The 26,974-nt window shown below is 39.4% G+C and overlaps 1 protein-coding gene across 1 annotated transcript in view; it reads left to right on the forward strand.

Annotated features, from left to right (window-relative positions):
• FBXO38 (F-box protein 38) overlaps positions 1-26,974 on the forward strand; it is a 69,593-nt gene that overhangs the window by 12,414 nt on the left and 30,205 nt on the right. The window contains exons 8-13 of the mRNA XM_075209599.1: positions 765-858; positions 1,545-1,675; positions 9,270-9,440; positions 10,390-10,532; positions 12,869-13,112; positions 19,063-19,179. Of these exons, the coding sequence (XP_075065700.1) occupies positions 765-858; positions 1,545-1,675; positions 9,270-9,440; positions 10,390-10,532; positions 12,869-13,112; positions 19,063-19,179 (900 nt within the window). The remainder of the gene's footprint in view (positions 1-764; positions 859-1,544; positions 1,676-9,269; positions 9,441-10,389; positions 10,533-12,868; positions 13,113-19,062; positions 19,180-26,974) is intronic.

The raw sequence follows: 26,974 nt of genomic DNA on the forward strand, positions 1-26,974 counted from the left end.
CTCCCTGAAATTGTAACACTATTTAGGTTAAAAACAAAATTTATCTTTAGAGGATGGTTTGGGATCAACATATTTTACATATTTGATTTAAAATAATTGCAACCAATCATTTTTAAGTATTTTAATAATTCTACATTTCACATATATGTGACCTAGTCACAGGCTTATGGCAGCACTATTCACAGCGTAGAGTTGATTTTATTTATGTCTTCCCATTTATGTAAAAATTAATTTTATTCATTTAATTTTTGTACTTCTTTGTTTTACCAATCTCTTAGTTGTCTTGGTAAACAAGGATGAGTATGTTGGATAGAAAAGGAATGGAGCTTGTAGGGACGATATTCACTAATTAATAAAGGGGCTCCAAAATGCCAAAAGTAGTGTCAACTCTAAATACAGCCCTGTGTAAGATGATTTATTTTGTCGGTCAATTAAACCAGTTGCCGCAATGTATTAAAGACAAGTGAAAGGTTCTTTATAAAGTTCATTTAAATACCTGCTATAAAGATACAAGCCTGGGTCAGGCTGTGCTATAAACAATGACTGAATATAATGTGTGTTCTGGTCCATCGGATTTTGACAACAGGTGCTCACCCTGAATAACCAAGTCAACTCATTTTATTTTAATTTTATGTGATTCTAGTCTGGACATATCACATGGACCCTGCATCATTCGGTATGGGCACAAATGCATAAACAATTATAAAATAGTGTTTTCTATTTTCTGTTTGACTCCTATTTTTCATATCTTGGACCTTGTGCAGGGGGATTTCGGAATTTGCACACAATTGTTTTGGGTGCTTGCAAGAATGCTCTGGAAGTAGATCTTGGCTACCTCATAATCACAGCTGCTAGAAGGTGAGTTTTCCACTTGTGCTTGAACCAAGGTTTAATGTAAGGGCACAGAAACATATTTTATTCAAACCTGTATGCCATGTGTTTTAATACAAAAACATCATGAGCCATCTGCAGAATACAGAATAATAAAAAAATGTATTTAATATTATTTTCCTTTTTGGAGTAAGTGCACAAACATTGGTGTGTGTACCTGTCTGTTTACAAACGCACAGACGAAGTATGAAACTTCTCTACATCCTTTTCCTGACTGGTCAAACTCCTTGTGGGTACATTGATACTTCCTGATGCCATCTTATGATTTCCCCCACAGAGGAAGCATCTGTAAATCCACATAATCACCCCATGCCTCTCTGCCTAGGCCTGGAATTTCTCACATTTAACTGTGGGAAGTCAGTTCAAAGTTAAACTTTTTTTTGAGAAAATAGTTCAGAAAGTTTGTAAAAGTATATAAGTAAAGCAGATTTAAGAAAAATAAAAAGTAAGCGCAGGAGCAGTTTTGAAATGTATTTTTGCACACATGCACTAATATCTATCTCTGTTCTGTGCAAGGGTTAGATTTTCATGCCTCATGGTATTTACACTTTTAATTTGTTGTTGTTGTATTTGGCAATGGTAATCCATCTTTGCAAGATTTTTAATTTGCATAGCCTAACAGATGTAAAAATTATACCTATGCTTCTATCAAGGTTACATGAAGTACGCATCCAACCTTCCCTGACTAAAGATGGAGTGTTTTCGGCACTGAAGATGGCTGAGCTTGAGTTTCCACAATTTGAAACCTTACATCTAGGATATGTGGATGAGTTTTTGTTACAATGTAAGTGGAAATAATTTTTTAAATCAATGTTTTGCTCGTGTACTAGGATGTTTGTTTGTATCCTTTATTTTATACCAGAGGTTATTTTACAGTCACAAATCTGGATGTTATCTTAGTGACCCATTAATTGTTTGTTGAATTTTTAAGGTCTTTCTTTTAGTTTACTATTGTCTGCATGATGTATAGTATACTTATTGTAATGAAAGTAACACATTAGAACGTGCATACAAAAAAGGTAATTTCTGAGGAAACTTATTTCATACTCTTTATTTGCCTAGAAATCAGTTACATGTGGATTTTAGGTTGAGGACTGTTTAAAATATTGAGTATTTTCTGCTCATGATTTTGTTCGGCAATATTGGTTTGTGAGACTTTGTTCTTCTCCAATTCAAGGCACATCGAAACTGGGAGTGATTTTAAAATTAATAATACATTGTGCATATGGTGTTATGTAGATCATTTTAAAAAATGTTAATGTTGAATAATTAACACTGACTTTAATTTCCTGTACAACTGGCAGTTATTTACAGCAAAGTCACAAGTGATTTCCACCATTTTTTATTTTGGCTATAAAACTCTATCACTATTTTTGTAAATTAAATATTACATTATACCTATTTTCCCCTCTGTATCTGTTTAATCATTAAATGTCATTTTAGTATGAATGCAAGTTGATGTGTATATATACGCAATTTATACTCTCCAATAACTTCATTTTCTTGAAGTATAGGGCAGCTGTAATAAATGGTATAATCCTTAATTAGATGAGTAGAGACGAGAGCAAAATTTGACACCTCCAGAAGGTATATAGTGTGACTCCCCCTCCTTTTGTTGTCTTTAAGTGACTTCCCAAGCTGTAGTATGAATGTATGTATGTGTGTGTATATATATATATGTATGTATGTGTGTGTATATGTATATGTCAAACAGATACTCCCAAACTTTCTTTCTCATTTTCATAAGATGGCTTAGGACAAATGGGTGGAAGTACAATTTCTTGATTGAGTGCACTTCTTCATCAGTGTACATGTTCAAAAATGGTTCCGTACTCCATAAAGCCTTTAATTGCCACTAACAATAGTACCTTCAGTGTAGGTCATTTAAGAAGTTTAATATAAGTGTTCAAATGATTATTATACTAGACTGTATATAAAAAAAAAAGTATATGGATACCAGCGCAAATTTAGGGAAAATTCTTTCACACATACACACACACACTTCAATTTATTTTATTAATCATTCAGAGTGTGTAGCGAAGGAATACTGTAACTATCACTACATAAAGTCTTGGGCAAATAATGCACCATTTCTCTTTCATCCATCTGGGGGACACTGCTTAACCATGGGGTTGAGTAGGGAGGGGAGGAGTCTGGCACCTAAAGAGTTAACTTTCTTCCTGCTGACAGCATATCCCTCCCACCAATTCCCCACATACCTCAGTTTGAATTGGGTGCCCTAGGAGAAGGACTGTGCATCAGAAGATCTCCGCAGTGAACGCTGTTCACTGCTAATAGGTTTTTTTCTTTCTTTTCAAAGTTTGTTTTGTTGAGAGGAGTGAGAGGCTCTGTTTGCAACAGAGCTGACTCGTGGGAGAAGCGCCTGCTAGCGGGGGTGGCCCCGCAGACAGAGGACGGAAAGCGCTTCTCAAACAGCGGGAAGCAGTCGACAAGAGACTCTCCCCGCTGATAGCAGGACGGGCGCTGCCATTAGGCAGAAAGTGCCATTACTGCTGCCGTTCCCCGGGAGCCAGCTGGAGTGTACCAAGTCCCCTCCTCCTATGGGAGGATAGGAGGAGCTTGAAGGATGGCGCGCTAGTGATAGCGCTGTGCGGGGAACACATTCTAACAGGATTTCCCCTAAATACAAATAGGGCAGATCGCTGTTAATGAAAAACACAAAAGGAGATTCCAGTGGTAGGGGAATGTGTTTGAGGAACACCTCTCCCCCCCCCCCCCCTGCTGAGTGAGCACATGGAAGATCCCTTTTGGCGCCAAAGTTCAAAAGGAGGACAGATGCAGCAGTCATTTGGAGAGAAGTGTACTGTTGACACATATCTTCCACGCTAAGTATCACTTTGTTTCTTCTGTGTATGCATGTGTATTAGAAGACAATGAGGTGTTGAGAGAACTGTGTTTAAGGAAAACTATAAAGCTCTCCAAACCTGTCTTATTTAATCAGAAATACTATGATATGTTAAATAACCTAGTCTGTATTTTCTGATAAAGGTTGTGGAAGTGTTTGGGCGTGCCAAACATATTGTCTGTTCCAAATGTAATGCTAAATGGGCCCAGGTGTTCTGTGCTAATTGCAGTCATTACTGAAAAACCTAAAAGGTCTGGCTAGATTTCTGCCTTCTTACAGTGTGGTTTAGAGGCGGAGCTTAAACTAGGAACCTTAAAGGTTCAGGTATCGGCTTTGTCAGTGTACTTTCACAATAAAAATGAGGACAGAGCAGTTTAAGGACTTTTCCGTCCTTTCTCCCTAAGGTGGTCTCAGGTTCCATATTAATCAGGAAATAGTTGTTCCAGTGTTCAAAGAGGAGCCACAGTCTCCTGGAACGTGAACAAATAAATGTTGACTTTTCTAAGCGGGGATGGCCAGCATCTAAGCAAACTATTGCCAGATGGCTTACCCTGACTATCAGGGAGGCTTATGTCCGTATTAATCTCCCTGTGCCAAAGCGTATTGTTGCCCATTCTACCCGTTTGGGGCGTCTTGGGCGGCACGGAATGGAGCCACGGTGGACCAGCTGTGCAGGGCAGCCACCTGGTCCTCGGTCCATACCTTTACGAAATTCTACCAATTTAATGTATTGCGTCTGGGGACGCCTTCTTTGGCCGTAGTGTTCTACGTGCAAGGAGATCAGAGCGGTCCCACCCTTCAGAGGGATTGCTTTAGTAAGTCCCCATGGTTAAGCAGTGTCCCCCAGATGGATGAAAGAGAAAACAGGATTTATACTTACGATAAATCTTTCTCTGAGTCCATCTGGGGGACACTGCGGTCCCCCCTTTTTCGTTGTTTTCTCTCCACTCCCCCCTCTGTTGAGGGGTGTATCTTGGTTGATTGGCCTCTTGTCCTAGGGCTTTGGTAATCAAACTGAGGTATGTGGGGAATTGGTGGGAGGGATATGCTGTCAGCAGGAAGAAAGTTAACTCTTTAGGTGCCAGACTCCTCCCCTCCCTACTCATCCCCATGGTTAAGCAGTGTCCCCCAGATGGACTCAGAGAAAGAGATTTATCGTAAGTATCAATCCTATCAAACAATTAAGGCGTGCCTCTGGTTACAGGTGAAAAATAGGCCCTCAATGCAGAGGATCTAGCCGAAGCGGTAGAGGCTTTGTATGTTCTAGGAAGATCTCACATGCTAGTGTGAACCATGGCCAGCAAGGCCAAAATGGAAGAACCACTATTACTTTCACTGCCTCTCGTGATCTTCTTCAGTGTGCACTCCGTGAAAGCAACAGAAGTGAACACATACCCCATTTGCAGTCAAAGCATTTTTTACCAAGGTCTTGTTAGAGCAGCTTTTCCCTCTGCTATGGAATATTTGTGACATGACAAATGACAAGTTGTTATCCTTGCCTGCTATGTGAAGAGCTGACAAAGTTCTCCGATTGTTTTCTGGCCATGATATGATTGTTCATATCCTCTGCCATCATGGTTTTGCTCTTGGTACTTCCTTGTTGGTTTATGAATGACACTACTGTCCAGTTGTCTGTAAATATCTTGCAATGTGTGTCTTGTAAATGAGGCAGAAATTATATATTACATACCATACTGGCCTTGCTTCCAGAATGCTTACATGCACTTTTTATTTTTTCGTTTGAAGCCATGCTCCTTGTACAATATCTGTGTGCAGATGAGCACACTGACATTTGGAGGTTTAATCTGTCATTAACACAGTCCATTCTAGTTCCTTTTAATGCTGGATCCTTGTGCTCTCTAAGTCTTGTAGTCTTTTCCTGATATTCTGGACTGTGATCCCACTGATCGGGTACCTCTAACTGAAGATTTCTCATGTCCCATATCGCTCATGGTAGGATGCCTATGGTTCAGGAAAGATAGCTAATAGCTTGAGACAATACTTTATTGTGCTTTGTTACTGCCACTGAATATGTTAAGTTAAATGTTCTCGAGTCTTTCATCTGACACTGATGCTTTGTCTTTCTCTGTGTATCTGTATTCTCAGATACTGCAGCTGTTGAGAAGGTTCAAGGTCACTTTTGTTATGTGTAGTGTTGCAGTGCACCTCCTTCTCTAGCCCTGGCTATGTCCTGGGCGTGGATATAAATGACCAGAGGGTCCCTGCATATACAATTATTTATGCAAAGTGTCTTTAAAGATGTTGGGACACAATGATGTAACTTTGTGGTGCAGTGCAATCAGATGTCTCGATAATTTGGGCACCAGACCATATCTATATTGCAAAATAAACTAAAAATGTGCTGGAGTGAAGGCGTGTTAATAAACGGTTAAAATGATGAATCCGATATGTACAGTTCCTTTCATAAATCTCCCGTCTCCTAGTGCACAGTTCGTAACGGCTGCACAGATAGAATATTAATGGGGAGGTCATACATAAAATTGTCTTTTTAGCTTGCATTCATCTCTCTCAGCACTCCTCTGCAGGGGGGGGGGGGGTAATCTGAGGGATAAATGACCTCAGAATGTGGCTGGATAATATGAAGGAGACAGCACACATTGAAGGGGTTGAGAGTGAGCCCATTCAATGTGTGCTGTCTCTTTACTATCATCCTGCCACATTCTGTAATTTGTCCCATTTCAGTACTATTCTGTCTGTGATGTTGTCTTTTGGCCCCTCGTGGCAGCAGGCCATAGACCCAACTCCCCATAATACAAGGAGGATCCCAGGACCTCCTCCCCCTCATCCTGGGTCTTTGGCTGTTACTTCCTCTCTATAGTCCCTGATCCTCTCATACCAGCCTTAAGATGCTGAGCAATACTTCTGGTGCGTCTTCTCTGGTTCCTAGTACCAGGCCCACACATTGTCACTGGGAGGTGTGAACAATAACACTAGAGGGGGGGGGGGGGGCGTGTTACTTGTATAAAAGAAATGAATTGTGTCTTGGTTAGGGCTTTGTGTTCAGATTTCCCTATCGCCAGAATTTCATACAGATAAGGCCAAACTGCAATTTCTTGCTTCCTGAGAGCATCTGTAAGAATCCCTTGTACCTTTGTAAAAGTTCTGTGATATGTTGAGAAACCAAAAGGCAGAGAGAGTAAATGGTGACCTATGTTGAAGAATCTGAGAAAACTATAGTATTGCAGTACAAATAAGCACCTCGTAAATCTATTGATGTAAGGAAATGTAATTTTTCTATTACTTGGAGAATAGAGATGCAACTAAAGAGCTCTCCTAGCCCCCACTGCTAAAGCTACATTTCTGTCAAAACATGTGATTGTATACAGTGTTGCCTCTCAGAGCAAGTCAATTTCTAATTGCATGTTTTGTTTTCTATATACTTCAACAAGTGTTGCCTTCTTACCTTTTCATGAATGTACCTATTCAGATTATCCATCCCGATTCTCAGTGCCCGTGAGACTGAAACCATGGCTACTACAGATTTATTTATCATTCCTGCGGACATATCAATCGTTTATAAAACATTTTTTTAATTTTCCTATCCATTATATCTCTTAATGGACCTTCTTTTTCTAATGCTATAGCAGTTTTTGCAGAAAGACATGCTACTGCAGCCTCAACTTTCGGTACAGAGTCCCGGTTAGCCTTTATTCCCCTTCAAGAAATTTAAATCACAATCAAAACTTTTCAAAAATTGCGTTGATCCCATTCATTATCCAGAATTTCTCTAATCACCCAGTATTTTATAAACCCTCTACATTTGTGCTGCTGATCTCCAAAAAAAGCATTCTGTAATGAAGCTGGGACTGGCATATTCTTTATTTCCATAGCCTTATTAATTTGTCTAATCAGTGCATCCACTATTTCAGGGTTAAATGTCATGTTCCTCTTTAGATTCCCCTTCTTAATTATCAGATTTGTCTTCACAAAAGGAATCCATACATCCACATGAAGAAAATCTTGTATACTCTCCAAGTCTATACACATCTGACACCTTGTCCTATTAACCCCTTGACATACTTGAAGCTCTCCTTTTGATAGAAAATATTTCATAAGCTTCTTTTGTTTTTGGTGTTTCTATGAGGGTTACAGTCCATTCATAAAGCCTTTTTATAATCAAGATGAATAGTTATCAAGATTAATACTTAGTACATATGCATTTTTGAGTCCTACTAGGGAAACTAGGACAAGAAAACAAACTAATCTAACTCTGAACAAAACACCCTTAGCTAAGGACATATCCTCTAGAACAGGTGTCTTTCAGCCTTTTTCAGGTCTGCTTCTGGATCCATGCTGCAGGCTGAGTACTCAGCAATGCAAGCTACTATCAAACTCCTCTCCATGGAAGTGATGACCTGGTAGTGACATCCTTCGCTCTGGTCACATTATCTAGTGATGCAACGGCTGCTCATATCTTTTGAATTTCTGTTGTTGGGCAGAACACACATTTACTACCTAATGATAGTAATGAACATCCCAGGTAGCCACCCCTCTCCGAGTGAGCATACCCATAGTGATTGATCCTCGAGGTCTTACAAGGAATCATAGATAAGTCCCCATATACAACAATACAAAAGATCTTACTACACTCATTGTTGCCTTACTCTGCTTTGAAGATACAGAAAATGGAAGGAAAGAGTTGCGGGTGTAAATTTTGTTCCTGTTTCTACTCCACTGCTTAAGGATTAACCTATTCATTAGGACTCCCATGGAGTATGAGGAGGAACAAAGAGCTACTAGTAGCATTTACAAATATATGTATAGAAATGTCAGGCGCTTATAATACAGAACTATATATTGAGATAAAATTTACTCCTGTCAACCTATTATGATGGGCTTTTTTTTTTTTTTTTTTTTTTTTTTTTTTTTTTTAAGGTTGTTTTTAAAGCAGTGGTTTCTTACTTGCTTCAATTTAGTGTGTCCAAGACTGTATTTCCCCTTTAGTTGCACTCAACTGCTGTCATCTCTGTTGAATATATTTTACAATAGTGGTGCTTAAGAGTGCAATAAAATTCACTAGTTTTACTAGATACCATTAAAAATATAGGTAATTTTTTAATGCAAGTACCAGCTTGAAAGCAGATCATCTTACTTCTGTTACCTATTTACTCCTATGAAACTTGCTTTTCTATGATTATCATTGGTTTTTAATGATCATAAAATGCTTTTGTATATGCTTTACATTATCAGCAAATAATATTTACCTAAGCTCCGTAGTTGCACCTCTTCTTATCGTTCAAATTATGTCTGTCGAGGTCTGGCAATACTCTATTCGCTCATGTTGAGTCAAGCTCTTACCATAGAGACAGCATATGTTGATCAACAAACTCACGAGGTAAAGGAGTAAAGCATCTCCAGACCTCGACAGAGTAAGAAATTTATTGTAACCCCCCCCTCTTCCCCTCCCCTCTTAGCTTTGGGCAGCGTTATCTTGTAAATCTATAAACTTCATTTCACCTTCACTGTAATGTAAATGCCTTTGCTTGCTCAGGTAAGATGACCAATGCAGATCTAATGAAGTATGGCTTGGCAGATGTGGCTGAGAATCCTGGCATTATCACTGATATTGGGATGAAAGCAGTAAATGAGGTCTTTTCCTGCATCAAGTACTTGGTGATCTACAACTGCCCTCACCTTCACAATCCAAAAAATTGGATCACAGGTACTAAACAATAACTGTTCCACTGATATACTGATGGCTACACTGGCCAGTCAGTCCAAACTTGTATGTCACAGTACTAGGCTGGAACTTTCAAAAGAATTTATAAGTAATGGAAAATCTATTGATGAAGATTCGAATGGAATGGTATAAAATCTATTACCCTACAGTCCTACTAGTGGCTTAAATATTTGTTTAAAAATGGCTTACTATTGTATTCCCTAAAAACTTAACATTCTCTTGTGAATTGCTTGTTCTACATGTTTATGTTGCAGAGATAATTTTTTACTCATATGGTCTGTTTCTCTATGAAACCTTTTGTTAATAACATTTAATTTCATACCACTCACCTGGTAGAAAGTGCATACTGCCATTTTGTTACTATTAGTTACTTTAATATACAGCTGCATGCATAATGGAAGTTAAATGGATACTGTTAGTGCCCCCAAATAGTTTTTTTTTTTTTAGACTGTTTATTTTCGCCATTTAATTCAGTCTAAAAATTGTCATTGAGAAGACATGACCACACCCACTTTTCTGTCACATCCTGAAAAGCGGCACTAAGCCACATTAACGGTGGTATTTCTTGCATTGTCACTTTTGTGAATTGGTATTTTTTTTTCGACCAGTACATGATGAATCGGGTATTATTCAGTACTGATATTTATTCATCATTTTGATTTTATTTATTTCAGTAATTTAACAGTGACGTGTCTCAAAAAAAATGAACCATATGGCATCTGTATCAACAGGTGTGTCCTAACACCAAAAAGGTTGGGAACCACTGGACTCAACACCCACTCTTTATGTTCCCTGGTATTATGTGACTTAACTTTATGTAGCATATATTTGGATAGGTAAATAATGTGTATATATTGTATTATTAGGTGAAATAAAACATCTTCATATGAATTGTGTATCCACATTTATTACTCCCTCTGCTTCCTTAAAGATCACTCCCGTTGGAACCGTCTGGTTGATCTCAGTTTGGTTCGTTGCCATGCCATAAAGTTGGAATCCTTCAGTCAGTTTGTTGAGTTACTTCCCAGCTTGGAATTTATCTCGCTGGACCAGATGTTTCGGGAACCTCCTAAGGTGAGTTCTTATGACCGTAATCTTTGCCTATTTGGCTTGTTGCGCTAATCACCTGCAGCTATCGGGTAATCAGTGAGTAGTTTAGATTGAAACACTTTTGGTCTATAACTTGTTTATAGATTACTTTGGCAGACTTTCCATAATTTTATTTGCCTGTTATTTCTGCTCAGCTCATTATTTTGCGAATGTCTTATAAATTTCTAACTTTCATGACAGCTGTTAAGCCTTTTACTAAGATGTGTGATTTGTGTTAAATTTTTAAAATTGCAGCTCATAAAACAAATCATGATAAATAAACCTTTTTTGAAAGGACAACTAAACCTGTATTTGAAACATGAACATAAAATGAAATCTTAATCTTACACTGTCTTTGTCAAAGTGAAATGTAATTGTTTCCTCACCACAAACTAGCATTACCGCAAAATAATTTTTAATTTTTTGTCATGGTCTTAAAGTGATGCTGATGTTCCATAAATTCTCCTAATGATGGGTAGTTTCCATGACAACAAGGAGTTTGGGACTGGATTTATTTACCAATTTCACTCCACATGTGCTCTATCAATTTTCCATGTCATGAACAAATTAAAATAAACAAAACATTTATGACTTGGCAGTAGACAGTAGTAGAGCTATATTTTGCACATAGAAGTATATAATGGAAAACGGTGTATATGTGGTGGTTTTAAGGTTATGGCGTCATAAATGATAATAAATAGCAAAATAGAGAGCCATGCTTTCAGCGTCAGTTGGTATTGGTCAATTATTAAAGAGTTGTAAGGTAAATCTGGCTAAACGTTTAAAACATTCTTTGAATATGAGACATCTGTTTTTCAGAAACATAGCATTTCAAGATATGTTGACTACATGCACAGAAAATAGAGCTGTTGAGTCAAACTGTCTGATATGTATAGCAAGATTCAGCACTAATATTATTATACTTTATTTATATAGTACATATTACACTGCTTTACTGTCAAAGAATGTTTATTCATATCTGTCCCATGCTTACAGCCTATTTCCCTAACACAGACAGATACACTTGGACCAATTTAGTATGACCAATTAACCTTCCAGTGTGTATTTTTGGACAATAGGAGGAAGCCAGAGCATCTTTGATAAACTCGCATGAACAAATCCGTAGTGCAAGCGGGGCAAGAATGCTTAAACACCTAGCAGCCATGCTTCCTACATATGAAAATCTGTACACACATAGAATACATTATTATATTACTTATTTCTCTGAGACGAGTTGGACACGTATATCTACAGGCGAACATAATAATTTGTGATGTATATATGTTCACATATCTGGACTGAAGTGTACTATGTCTGTAGTGCAGATTAGCTGGACTTTGGTCCCAAAGACAGCTCTGTTTTCAATGTTCTGTGTATGAGGTCCATGCAAACACACTGCACCACATAATAACACACTTATGTGTAATATATAAATGGGGCTTCCGAGCGTGGTTTAGACCATGCTAAAGGCTAGGTAGCCTGTTTTGCACAGGAATTATCTCAGGGTCTGGTAGACATACATCTCCTGGTGCAACTGAAAGAGTTTCCTACCTCCCCTTTTTTAGTTGGTCCATTTATTTCTCTTCTGGCAGGAGGGTCTGGAAGTCTTTTTCTATGATTTATTTAGTTATTTTTTATTTTAATGTATTGTATTTTTTACTTCCGTGATTCACCTGGCTTACATTGGGGGGCATGTAAGCCTGTCTCCAAAAAATGCGTTGACACATTCTCCTAGGTTGGTGGATGCTTCCTGGGCTTTGTTGGGCGGCCACTTGTTCTTTGGTACACATTTACTTTAGTTCTGCCAATGTAAAATTTTTCATGCAAAGATGCTAGCTCTGCACAGTAGGTGTTATGCATCTCAATTTTTGACTATACCTTCCCTTAGAGACAGCTTTGGGATGTCCCAAGGATATTCAGTGTCCCTTCATGGATGAACGAGAAAATGGGATTTTTGTACTTGTGCTAAATCCTTTTTTTTCCAATTGGGGACCCTGGACACCCACTCTTAAAACTCTTTGTTCATTTCTTGTTCTTTACTGTGGGGATTAATGCAAAAAATTAACCTAATGCTTCAGGCGATATATTTGTAGTATAGCGCCAAAATATAAAGTAGGAATCAGGAACAGCAACTCCAGCCATGGACATTAGGCTCACTGTACGGATTGTTGCGCAAGAATATTAAACTTAGATTAAATATTGCATATAACTACTGTAATACGCTGCCTAGTTTTTAAAAGATTTGCTTACTATTTTTCTGAGCTGGAACACTTAGGAGTTTACTTACACTGATTTATTCTGCTTTTTTTTTTTTTGTTAAGGGTTGTGCCCGTGTAGGTCTTAGTGCAGGGACAGGGATTGGAGTGTCTTCAGCCCTAGTAAGCAATCAGAACTCGAACAATGAGAATGAAAACAACAACAATCACCAAAATAACAACAACAACCTGCAGCACAATAATAACCAACAACCACACAACATTCCTCCTCCACAACAAGAGGAGGGGAACGACGAGCCAGATGTAAGGCCAGAGAACCATGTAGAGGAACAGCATATTGCTGCTGAGGGTGAGATTTACCTGTGTACTTATATACGAAGTTGACATGTCACAAACATTTTATTATAATGTATGTTGTTTTAGTTCTAAAAATAGTCTGTTTTTCTCTTTAAGCCAAGGGACTGACATGTTCGCACTGTGGGTAAACACCACACGCAGGAGACGGGGCACTTGATTAGCAAAAACAATGCCCCTCCTGTCCCTAATTAGCCCCCTTCTTACGACTATTTCTATGTCATCTTTTTAGTGGAGTTTTCTTCACTCAGACCCTGTCTGAGTCTGGAAGCATGGCAGGAGAAAGACTGTCATCATTCCACCAATTGCAAACTGTGCTGGATTCATGCTTTTATCCCACTTCCTCTAGGGGTAAAGCAGGACTGTAAGGCCAAGAGAGATAACAGGGAGTCTGTATCAGTTGCTTTGCAGTACATTATAAAGACCTGCTCATCTGATGGCCACCAGTCCTGCAGACAGCTGATTGGCAGCCTACTCCCTGTCCTGCTTCCTCTCTTCCTAGATGGAATCAGGGCATTCCATTTATCTCCAATGCACTTCAACAGGGAGAGGTGGTGGTTTTAAAGGGGCTGTTTTGGTCCCCTTTCCTCTTATGTGGACCAACCCTGTTCAAAGGAGTCTGGTCTGCTGTCAGTCTACTTGCGAAACTTCGGCCACACGTTCTACTCGCATTCATTCCTTTAATAAGATTCACAGCAAGTGTCTGAATCCTTGCTTGCAGCTGACTTCATGAACTGGGACTTCATCATCATCACCATTTATTTATATAGCGCCAGTAATTCCACAGCGCTCACAGAGAACTCGCTCACATTAGTCCCTGCCCCATTGGAACTTAGTCTAAAATTCCCTAACACACACACAGACAGACTAGGGTCAATTTGTTAACAGCCAGTTAACCTGTTTTTGGAGTGCGGGAGGAAACCGGAGTACTCGGAAGAAACCCACGCAAACACGGGGAGAACATATAAACTCCTCACAGATAAGGTCATGGTCGGGAATTGAACTCATGACCCCATTGCTGAACTTGAGCTTTTTCCTGCAGCAAGGTTGCACACAGCACCAGTCACAGTTCTAGAGGAGGTTACACACTCAATGGACCCTCGGGTTGGAAGAACCAAAGCTAATTTTGCCATTTGAGTTACTTTTATAGCGCAGGGGCAAACAGATTACATTAGATACCCGTTTTAAGTGACCACTAAGAGAACATAGATAACATTTTACTAGTCTTTTATCTATGACACCCAGGTTTTACTTTCTTTTAGCTGAATCTCTTTTATTGCTTGTTGCCATGTGATAGAGAGAGAGCCAATCATTCATCATCACTATGTATGTTTTCTAATATATCAATAGCTAATATTTCAATCCATAATGGATATGTTGTTTATATATCTGTTACCACCCAAATTAAACCAAATATATACGTACTGAGCAGTGCACCCTTGTACACTGATTACAAATTTAGTCCAAACAAGTTTAGAGAAAATAGTAATGAGATGGGACACTCAATGAATGTATATTTAATTACATTAAAATATTCGATTTTTATTGTCAAATTATTATAAAATAGGCATGCCTTGACAAAGTTGTATTCCAGTGAAACTCACGTTGACGTTTGCCGGCAGTACTGCCTCATATGCTCCCAATAAGAATCTTTTTATGAATGAGTGGGAATATCTATTCACATTATTCATTTAACAGAGCTTAGAATCTGACAACACAAGGCAGGAGAGCTAGAATAGATGTATGCATCGTTGGTGCTGTGTTACCACTTCTATGAACAAATTGAATCGGAAGGATATATTGAGGAACAATTGAATTAAACAGGGCGCAGAATATGCCAACACATAGCAGGAGGGCTATAATAGGTGCTTGTATGGTCAGTGCTACGTTACATGCTTCCATTTAATACATTGAACTGTAAGTATGTTAATATAAGTATGCATGCTATACTCTTAACATGATTTTATTTAGAATCTGCCAATTGGCAGGAGGCCCAGATTAAAATCATTATATGAGTGCTGATGGATTGGTGAGTAACTAATTAAAATAAACAGCAGTTACATAATTTGATATCAGGTGTTCCGAATACTCATGAGCCCCATAGCCTGATTAAGTCAACTGTACTTTTAACTAATATATATATATATATATATATATATATATATATCTCCTGTACTGATTTATGAGATGCATTCTGAAAGAACAGCTCTCTGAGTCGTAAGATATCTAAAATAAAATGTAATTTCTGAAGCAGAACTATATTATCTTAACTTAATATTATGAGTAATACTTCTTTAATATCATAGTTACTTCCTCATTGTTAATAAGTTAAGGATATTCACACTCAATGAATAATAAAATGTTTAATAATATTTGATTTATAATGCTCCCTATTCAAATGTATGTATGTGTTATCTGTGTAAATTACAGACAGCACACAGCATTGCAGTATAATCTGAAATCTTAATTTCACAATCATTATATTGTACACATAGTCACATTGTCACCATTTTTTATTTTTTGCTGTCTACTTTAGGAATATTGAGACACTGATACTAAATATTTTTAATAAATTGACAATAAAAATCTACTGTCTTAATCTAATTAAAAATACGTTCATGGCGTGCCCCATTTAATTATACTTTTTTCCTCTAACTTTTTTGACTAGAATTACTTATTGCCATGTCTGGCAATGAACTCTCTTTTGGAATGAGGATCCTTACTGCTTATGGGCAAACATTTCAAAGGAAACTGACAAGATGGGCTTATTCTGCCACGTTGTCTGGTGAAGAGGTTTAACAGACTTGTCTTGGTGTGTTACTGACTACTCCTACTGGTGTTTCTCTGCCACCAGTAGGTACTTCACTAGCATCTGGAACTGTCTGATTCTGTGTGTGTCACTGCTGCAGGACTTGTTTGCTGCTGACTGTGGCTCGTTCCTCCTGACCACTTACTTTGGATCAGTGATGCACTGCAGAGTTGACTTGGGGGCCTGGGTACAATACCCAGGGCCCATACTGTGGGATTTATTAGAGTGGCAGCTTGTATCTGTAGGTCACAGTGGGGTAGTGTGAAAGGGGGGAAGTAGAGGTTAGTTAGAAGGAGAGCTGGCAGACTTTGTAGAAGAAGGTTTTTTTTTTTTGAGCCTATTTGAAGTCTTTTAGAGAGGTGGAGAGCTTAATTGGAGGAAAAAGTGCATTCCAGAGGAGGTTGCAGAATGTTTTGAAGGTGGAAGCACATTCTTGAGACTGATTGAATGTGGAGAGTAAAAGAGAGGGAGGTTAGAGGGGTAATTCTTAGGCAGCGAAGTGTGGGACTGAGGAAATGGTAATGTCAACGGTTAGAGCGATAAGGGGAAGACACTCGGGAGAGCGAGAATATGATGATTTCAGATTTAGACAAATTAATTTAAGGTTATCTTAGACGAAGGCAGCAGAGAGGTTCAGAAGGATGAGAGAATCACCTTTAGATTTGGTAGCAGAAGGTTGTTGGTGACCTTGGTGAGGACGGTTTCTGTGGAGTTGAGGTAATGAATTCCAGATTGAAGTCGGTTGAGGAAAGAATGGTGGTAAGATAATAGTAGACAATCCACTCAAGGAGCTTGGATGAGAAGAGGAGCCTGATGGGAGGTGATGTACTGACAAATGATCCGCTTTTTGGGTGTGAAATGGGCAGAGAGGGAGGAGGGAATTAAAGGTAGCGAAGAGGTACGAGGGTTGGAGAACTGAGAAGAGATCAGAGACTTGAAATAGGTCTGTTTAGAGAGCGTACATTGCAGAGGGATAGGAGTGTATGAATTTGAAATGTAGGAAGTCTGCAGGTGAACAGGAACTCCTGCAATGCCGCTTAGCCCTATGATGACATTTTTGAAGGTATATGGTGCGTTTGGAATGCCTGTGTTCAGGCTTGTAGTGACAGTCAGGGCAGAGGTGAGGGTGCTGTTGTAGAGGGAAGTGACATGGTCAGTGCAAGAGAGGGGTTGGAAATGGGGGAGAGAAGTGAGGCCATTGAGTAAGAGAATGTATGGGGGTCAATGTTCTCAATGTTACGCATGGTGAAGGTAGTCTGAGGAGGAGGAAGGAAAAGGCTAAAAGATTGGAGCTGATTGTCACAGAAGGGGAATGGTGACTTAAATCGGATATCACAGCGGTGTAAATACCAGATTGAGGGAGTGGCCACTGGAAGGAGGTCCATTGAGAGGCTGAAAAGCTGTGAGAGAGAGTAGTTTAGAGGTAGCAAGGTCAGTGGGGACGTCGGTCAGTATGTTGAAGTCGCCAAAATGATTCTAATAGAAGACCTTTGTGAGCTAACAATTCTAAGACCGCATAGATTTCCATTCTCTGTATAGGGACCCCCAATTTGAAAAAGGTTATCTCTCGGGCCACTTGGGGGAGGGTACCTTTTTGACATAGAACAGAACTTGTCACTATCTTGTTCAAAGTCCAGTTTCTTTTGTAGCTTTTTGTGCAAAATATCAGCAGAAGTAAGCTCAAAACAATCTCTATACAAGCTGACATAAAACTTCTTTGGTAATTGAAGAGAGCTGTGGGTTTCTTCATTATTGATCCTTGTCTGGAAATCTGTAGAAATTCTTCCTTGAAGTGGTGGTTGACATTTGCCCTTCTTTTAAGCAACTTGTCTAGCATGACTTTATTTGATCCTGTCGGCTTTCTTTGGGCCATTGTTAGAGGTAACCCTGAAGGTTCCCGCTCCTTTGTGTAATATGTTCTGCCCATGGATCGCAGTTGGTCGATATTATCCTCTGTTTCCTCCATAATTTTCCACAAGAATAAGGTGGTTTTGAAGATTAATCCATGTTTTCTCCAAAAGGTGGTTCTAGAATTTTCATATCAATCAGGAGATCATTAACCCCTCCTGCTGTTCGGGACTTGCTTCAAACGTTGTGTTCCGTCTCCACCTTTTGAATGTACCAGACTCTCCTGCTGCTCCAAGTTGCTCTTCGTTTTGTTTGGCTGTCCAGGTAAAGGTAAGGCAGGCTGTTTGCAGTCCATCTCTGGTGGATGTGCGAGACAATTTTATTTGCCTGCAGGGGGTTGTCAAGTCGCCTTTCTTCATGATCACAGCTCACTCCACATGTTACTTTAGGAATGGAGACTGAGCTGAGCAGGTGTGTAGAGCAACCATATGGTCCTCTTTTTCACAACTTCACCAAGTTTAACCATGTGCCCAGTCTCTCAAGGAATGTGTCGCAGGCAGCGATTGTGATTGATTTCCCGCCCATAACGGCTTCATTTGAGATATCCCCAGTGTGAGTATCTTTGCCACTTGGGTAATGGTGAAAATAGGTTTTACTTATAGTTATGTGCCCAGAGGGATACATAAACCATTATGATGTCTCTACCTTATGCCCTGTTAGGAGTTGTTTTTTTTTTTTAAATTTCTTGTTCATACATGGTGTTTTGATACAGTGTTGTGCCTTTCTTGTCCTTGGATGCTGTATGAAAAATTTGAGCTCACTTGCTGGAGGAGACCACGGTCTCCCCTGATATTCTTTGGGAGCCTGGCAAGGCGTGACTGAAGAAATCTGTAAATAAACAAAGGCAAGAAATTGGCACTAACCTTCTTGTCAAGGACACTTAATAAATGGATACCTCTGACTGTAGAAGGAAATTAAGCAGGGATAGCAAAAGCATTTTCCTTTGCTAACCAAGTGCCCTGGCTCCTTTTGTGTAGTGCTTAACCCCAATGTGTACCAGTATTGGTCCCGGAAAAGTGTTTTCAGATATCCCTTACTGCTCTTTGATATCACAATCTCTGAGTAATATGGGCACCTGTGCTGCTCACTGTTAGTCATATAACAGCATGTGGAACATTTTAAGACCACACGCTCTTTTATCCTACTTTTTATGGTAGAACTTGCATTTGTGCCTAGCGTATATTGCACTTATCCCTTAACATTAATTCTGTTATCCTCAAATGCACAGCTCTGAACGACATGGAAGATGTGTCACAAGATGAAATTAGACCAGCTGAACTAGAAAATGAAGTTGCAGCCCCAAATTTGGCTGTTATACCAATGGATGTGGATGAGGAACGGGCAGGTCTTGTAATTTTCATATACGTTTCTGTTACATTTACAAATAACATATGGAAAACCTTTTCTCCCATGCAGTTTTAATGTGTGGTCATAAATATATGGCCAATATAGTATACGCTTGTGATATTAATATATGCTAAAACATTTGTGTATTACTATATAAACAGTGAGTTTTGATGTTATTGCTTATTGGTAAGTTCTGATATCACGTAAGTGTTCATTAAGAAACTTTGCATATTCTAAAGAATAATGCACCCTCTTTTATAATAATTAGGATAATACAAGTCATTTTAAATATTTGTATAAAAGCATTCTGTCTTCATCTTCATGCGTTTTATGGTCAGTAAACTCTTTCTTGACTTAAAATATTGATATAATGTGTACAACGTGTATAAGGCTTGTGGCGCTTAGAAAAAATTCCCAGTGAACAATAGACACCTTGACACGTGTCATATAGACAGACAACATAGAGACATAGAGCTGCCTCCAGTTAGTTTAGCACCAGCCTGTTGGTGCAATACCTAAAAAGAAATTTAAAAAAAAATGAACAAGGGGCATCCAACATAGTGTAGTAAGATATAGGGAAAATGGATCTTTTAATATGAATAGGGTGGCTGCATACCAAAGATCATATATAGTTAAGCTTATCTGATATTTCCGTTCGAACACCAGAAGTAATCATCCCACAAACATTAACCTAGGATCAGGTTTTGGAGCCTTATCCTTTTACTTAGAGAGCGATCTGATTCAAATCTCAGACAGACCCTCAGAGATCAAAGATATAGGACATAGTGTAGTATGTCTACAGGTGTTTACATATATCGTATGAATTTGTAACAAAAATGATAAAGAAATCAGTACTGTATGTAAAACTTTAATAAGTAAACCAGTACATAAATGCTAGTACATTCAGTTAAAAAGGAAAAGCTTATCTGGATCCCTTGTGGATTAACGTTGTTACTAAGATGTAGTCTCTGGCCAAGAGATCCTGCCCACAGGAAAACCGATAAGTAACAGATAATTAGGTAATTCAAATATCTCACAACAAGGCCCTGATGTGTTTCATCCATAGGACTTCCTCTTGGAGTATGAGACCTCCATATATTGTTTAAATACGTAAAAAGTTCATTAGCCGACATGTGGGTCATTCCACATCATATCGCCCAAAAAAACATGAAAAGTCCACCACCCGTCTCAGATTTTTTTGAAAATTTTTTAGTTGAGAGGAGGTCAAAACAACTATTTCTGCCGAATATCTAGACTGTCTAACAGTTAGTTGATTAAATATTGATTTTTCAATTTATTAAATAATTTACTAATCGCGGCTTCATTATCCAGTTTATTTGAAGTACTGTGGGTGTTTATTAAGGAATCACCACAAAATTTGAACCCTTAAGGTAACTCTTCCTCCCGAATCCAAAAATCCAAACCAAATTACTTCATCTGCCTCATGCTTTGCATTACGGCAAAAACGCACATTTCTCTATCCTACCACTGGGGGACACTGCGTTACCTTGGGGTATAGTAGGTGGGACTGGAGTTATTCACTTATAAACTTGTTTGTTTCCCTGACTTCTCCCCCACTATGCCCCTCCTCTGTAGCTGACTTCAGTTGTTGTAAGTGCCTTCTGGAGAAAGATCACTTCTGTATAGGCTCCTGCCTATACTTAGTTTAGCATTAGGTTTTCCTGTTTTTATTTTTCTTCCTTTTCAGGTGCAGCGCTGGACTCCATGCCAAGACCCAGAGGAGTGAATAGTCCTGGGGATTAATTCACTCTGAGTTCCAGCGCAGGTAAGCAGCTCTTCAGCACGCTTCCCTCGCACCTCTGCCGGCAGTCTACCATTAGAAAGAACGAGCAAAGGGGCCATTGTTTATGTAATTTATTTTAAAGTATGCCTTTAAAGGCAGCTTTATTCGGGGCATATATATATTTATTAATTTCGGCCTTATAGGCGGCCGCGGCCACGTTTAAACAGGCGGGCGGGAGTGAGGGTGTCTCTGCCTCTCCTCCCCGCCCGCAAACTTGCCGGAAGCCTCCCCCCCCCCCCCCCCTCCTCCGCCCCTAGACAACGAGCAGCAGCGGGGGAGAAGGACAAGCATCGCGCTCTGTAGAGGCGATGAAGTCAGTGAGACCGCACGCACCCTGGGCATGGCAGCGCGGCGGTTCTCACTTGCTGCAGCCATATTCTGTATATGGGCTGAGCGGTGGTGCGCAGAGGCGGACATGTTAGGAGAGGGGAGTGCACCTCCCCCCCCTCTCTCTCTCTCCCTAATGGCGCGAACGGCGGCCATCTTTGATCCGGAGCAGACACATCAAGTGCATGCTGTTCCAGACTCTGCCTCTCTTCACTGGGTAATGTAGTATCGTTTTTAATTCTGTTTTTAAACAATTGTCAGCCTGTTTGCCACACAGTCAGGACCTTTATTTCAGGATCCTGTGACTGCTGTTTATATTATAGGATTACCTATTAGACAATATGGTAGTTTCCTATTCTCCTGTGACATATTTTGCTTTTCAGGCAGATGTACATTGATATGGGAATACATATCTGTATAATATTCCATATGGTGACTGTGGATGGACTTTTGCCATAAGTCTGGGAAAGGGAGTTCCGTATATATACACAATCCCTTTGGCTACGTATAGCCTGTGTTCCCAAGTATTGTGGTTAACTTTTATAAAGTTTTCCAAATATGCGGTATGTCTGAGGAATTACCTGAGGGGTAATAGACACGCTGTTTTATATGCTCTACATTATTTATGTGGTACAAAAATAATATACAGTGTTATCCCGTGGTAGGCTGGTTGGCCTGTATTGCATTGTGTATATGTGGGCATAAATGTATATATGTATGTGTACATCAGGAGCTGGGGCTCATCTGAGATATACGCTGTTTTGAATACATGGTGTTGTGGGTTCAGTCTCCCTAATAGCACATGTATATATTACCTGTTTAAAAGATAGAACAGATTTATTCTGTGTCTTTTTACTTGCTGGTGTATCGGGTTACAATAGGTGAGTCTTCCAGGAGTAGAATACTCGCTGGTTGGCATACTCAAAATATGTATGTATGTATGTATGTATGTGTCTTCAAATTAATTGTTAGACAATCTCATTACCTGTTACTTGGCCTACCATTTCCTTATGTTTTCTAATGGATCAACTGGGAAATAGGAGTGACATTATATATGTGCGAAATGTAATTTTTAAATTATCTTTTCCACAGCTTAGCCCAAATGCCTCGGCACAGACTGCAGGGCTAGGGTCTACAAACAGGGTGCTCCCATTTTGGTGTCAGCTGTTTTGCAGAAACAGGTCTGGTCTAAATCACTATCGCTTCTGGTGGCCGAATATATTAAGGTGATTTTTAAGTGCGAAATGGTACGTGAGTATACCCTTTTTCATGCTTCTACACAGGTTTACACTGTGCTGGTTAAGTACCCACACAGCTTATATCTGTCCGCTAACACAGAAGCGGCATTACGCTGTTCAGGTATAAAACCATCCGGACAAAGATGCACCATCTTCCACAGATGAGAGGATTTTATCTTGGACTGTTGCCACAGTCAGAATAAGGATGTAGTTTATTCCTCACCAGAGGATGTCTATCTCCATCTTCTTTGACTGTCAAGAGGAATGTTCTTGCTGATTAACCTCTCGAGGTGGATAATCCCAGCTTAAACTGTACACAGTTTTCGCAGTTGCAAGACAACAGTCTATACTTGGTTTTCAATTTTCAACCTAAGCCTTAGTGACATCCTAGTTGGGAAAATGTTTTTCCTCATATCTTAGACTCGGTGTCGGTCTTTTGTCAAAGACCAGGTAAACAGTAATAGACTGGCTATGTTTTCACCTCCCCTAACTCTCCAGACTCAACACAAGGGAGGTAATCCATGTTGGTGACAATTCTGTGGCTCTTCTGTTCTCTTGTTCTGCTGTCCCCAGGGGGAGCAGACAAAGAAGTCATCCTACACACAGCAGGGGCTGGTAAAAGGGTTTTATCTAGTGGCTTTCGGACAGAATAAGTGCTCTAGCCTTTATTCACATTAAGGGTTAATGGGGTGGTTTGTATTCATCCTACAGCATCATAGCTGGTAGGCATACAGCTATTCAGCTATGATACCTATTGTTAGCCACATGCTTACAGCACTTTGTTCCAATATCGGAACTCTCAATCTGCACTATTACAAATGAGTATCCAAAGGCTTCTAGCGGTAGGTGTGCTTTCTTTTTTTATGTCAGCGACACCAGGCCATGATGTTTACGTGTTCAATCCGTTGATCCTCTCTGTTGATCTGAGGTCAGGGTGCCACATCCCGAGTCAGGCTTAGCCTTACAGGGGTGGTTATAGTTTATGTGCTGTGGAAATCAGGTAAACATTCATAGGTTTGGGGACACTCCCCGTTGGTGGAAGTTATTTATTACACCCAACGCTTAGCTTACAGCTAGACGTTTTCAGCCAGAATTTTATACTTTCACTCTCTCAGCAAGAAGCAGGGCTGCATTATTGGGTTCACAAGTGGTCTCTTTGAGCCTACCCAGGTCTTCGCTTATTCTACCACACTAGAAACATTGGCTTAGGCCTTATATTCTAGTTTGGGGTTTTCAGTAGCTTCCTACCGAAGAATACTCTCATCTCTCTTCTACACAGTTCCAAAATGCTCCTGGCAGAATTTCCTTTCAATAACAGGAGTTTCTGTTTTGCAAAATAGGATACCAAGTTTCTACTTGTATCTTTGGCTCTCCTTATTAGTAACATCTCCCATGTCTCAACAGGGAGATTCTCATCAAGGAAGGCTGCTTTCATTGTTTTGGACGTGCATAGCACCCCTTTGCACTGATTCACTAAATTACCTTTCGGGTGGTGCTTAGTCACAATGCTTTTATTAGTGTGTCAGTTGCTCTTCTTGTACAGAAGATCAGAAAACCTGTAGAGATTGTCTCAAAATTCAGTGCTGTTGCATATTTGTAGCACTTATGCAATTCCCGTATCCTAATGCAGGATAAGGGTCGACCTGTGTATGGTCGGAGGGGTGTTCCTTGTGTACTTCCTTGGATAGTAGGCACTTCCGTTACACAGAGGACGTGCATACAAGGAACAAAACACTTATCTCTTGATGGCCAGGACAGCACATTTGTTGATTGGTTTCGTTTCATGGAGTGTACCAGCATATCTTGTTCCTCCTCATTACATTGAGTGATATACCCAATGTGCCAGATATTATCATACACTGCTGCTATGTATGTTCCAGGTTGCAGATCGCTTTTGCCCACATTTTTTATGACTGTGGTGATAGTGACACTAACTTTGGTTTCTCCTGTCTTTATGTCGTCAGATGACAATCGATATATGTGTAGCTCATCATTACTAATAGGCCAAAATCTGTGATGAGAACGTGTTCCTGCCACAGTGTTTGCTGTTTCTAGACGGCTATGCAGCTTGGTTTTGCAGTCTTGTATTTCGTTTTGTGACACGTAAAAAGACTGCATGCCATGTACATTTTCATTTGCCCAGGTCCAAAGGCGTCAAGATGTGATGGGTTTCCACTGCTTGCAGACTGGTGCGTGTGGCTAGACGTTTATCTGTCCCACCAATGCCATCACATGGGCTCTTACCATGAGATGTGGCAAAAAATTCATTCTGCTTGAATGTTGAAGTCATCCTTCTAAGAAGCATAAGTTAATAAAGTTTTTGCAGTTCTTGAATTGTGCACTAGCACCATCACTAAAGTGGTAAATATACTCCAATAGTTTTGGTAAGTGTTTCATAACTACCGTAATGAAGGCATGCACAGTTATAGCTACATGGTCATGGGTATCGCTAATAACGCACAGGCTCACATAGTTTGTCAGCTTGTTGTATATTTTAGGCATGATTGTGACACTTCAGTCACCATGTTCTTTGGTCCACCTCAGTGAAATAACTTTTAAGCTTTTTCTGGCTCCTTTTTTGTAAGACAATAAAGGATTACTGCATGTTTTCTGAAATGTTTCATGTCTTAGCAGCAGAAGCTTTTCATGATGGTAGCAGACTGAGGTTTCAGGATCATTGGTTACTGCATTTGAAACTTTAGTTCTCAGAATCAAAAGATCTTTTTCTTCATCTGTAAAGTGGTCCCAGCTGTGTACTTCAATGGTTTTTGAGTAGATAGTAATATGGCAGTCTGTATTTAAAAGACTACCAAATGAGCAGCTGCCATGATTGACTCTTTCTGTGTCTCCCTCTCTCTTTCTCTGGAAAGTTTCAGTTTTGGTCTCTCTAAAGGGAATCCCCTTCCCATCAGTTTCTGTTTGTTTCATTTCCTGTAGGAGTTTTATCAGATTGCCTCAATTTAGTTCACTTTTTTGGTATGGTTTTTAACAATGTGTAAAATTATGTATGCGGTACAACAGTAATCGAACATCAACTTTTTTTTTTCTCCACTAAGAAACAGAGGACCTGGCTTATTTTTTTTTTTTTTTTTGTGGTAGTAATGTATGCCTTTTTTAACCCCCCCCCCCCCCCCCCCAAAAAAAATGGGATCCCAAATGTCAATTGAACCTAGCGTTTTTAATTCTATTAGAAAAACGTGTGTTTTTGCCGTAACGCAAAACATGAGGCAGATAAAGTAATTTGGTTTGGATTTTTAGATTTGGGAGGAAGAGTTACCTTAGCGGTCTAAATTTTGTGTTGACTCCTCAATAAACACCTGCAGTACTTCAAATAAACTGGATATAGAAGCTGCGATTAGTAAATTATTTAATAAATTGAAAAATCAATATTTAATCAACCAATTGTCAGACAGTTGAAATATTTGGCAGAAATAGTTGCTTTGACATCCTCTCAACTAAAAAATGTTCGTAGAAATCTGAGATGGGTGGTGGACAACCCTGGTTGAACTGACATGGAATGACCCATTTGTCAGTTACCACATAGCATGGAGGTAACATAATAACATAGTTGATGAATTTAAAAAAAGACACCAGTCCAAGTTCATCCTATGTTGGATCTCTTGCGATCCTGCACTTATATTTGAAATTAATCCAGCACTTATATTTGAAATTAATCCAGAGTAAGCAACCGTCAATCTGTTTTCAATTGTGAAAATCCCCCCAGACTCAATATTGCAGTCCTATTTTTACCCTATATCCACTACTATCCTTCATTTTAATTAACGGTCGTATCCCTTGATACACTTTTCCGCTAAAAATTTGTCTAACCCTTTCTTAAACATATCTATTGAGTCTGCCATCACAACCTTCCCGGGCAATGAATTCCATATCTTGACTGCCCTTATTGTAAAGAACCCCTTCCTTTGCTGGTTGTGAAATTTCCTCTCCTCTAACCTTAGGGGGTGACCGCGTGTCCTGTGTATAGTCCTTGGGGTAAAAAGTTCCCATGAAAGTTCTCTGTATTGACCCTTAATGTATTTGTACATAGTAATCATATCTCCCCTTAGACGCCTCTTTTCTAAAGTAAACATGCCTAAACTGGCTAACCTTTCCTCATAACTTAATGACTCCATACCCTTTATCAATTTTGTCGCCCTTCTCTGAACCCTTTCTAGTTCCAAATTATCTTTTTTATAGAGTGGTGCCCAGAACTGTACTGCATATTCAAGATGAGGTCTTACCAACGATTTATACAGTGGCAAAATTACACTGTCTTCCCTTGCATCTATGCCCCTTTTTATGCATGCCAATACTTTGTTTGCCCTTGTTGCTGCTACTTGACATTGAGCACTATTGCTAAGTCTACTGTCTACGAGCACTCCCAAATCCTTTTCCATTATAGATTCTCCTAAATTCCATTTAAC

This window comes from Mixophyes fleayi, chromosome 4, assembly GCF_038048845.1.
Source record: "Mixophyes fleayi isolate aMixFle1 chromosome 4, aMixFle1.hap1, whole genome shotgun sequence".
In the NCBI taxonomy this organism is placed as follows: Eukaryota; Metazoa; Chordata; class Amphibia; order Anura; family Limnodynastidae; genus Mixophyes; species Mixophyes fleayi.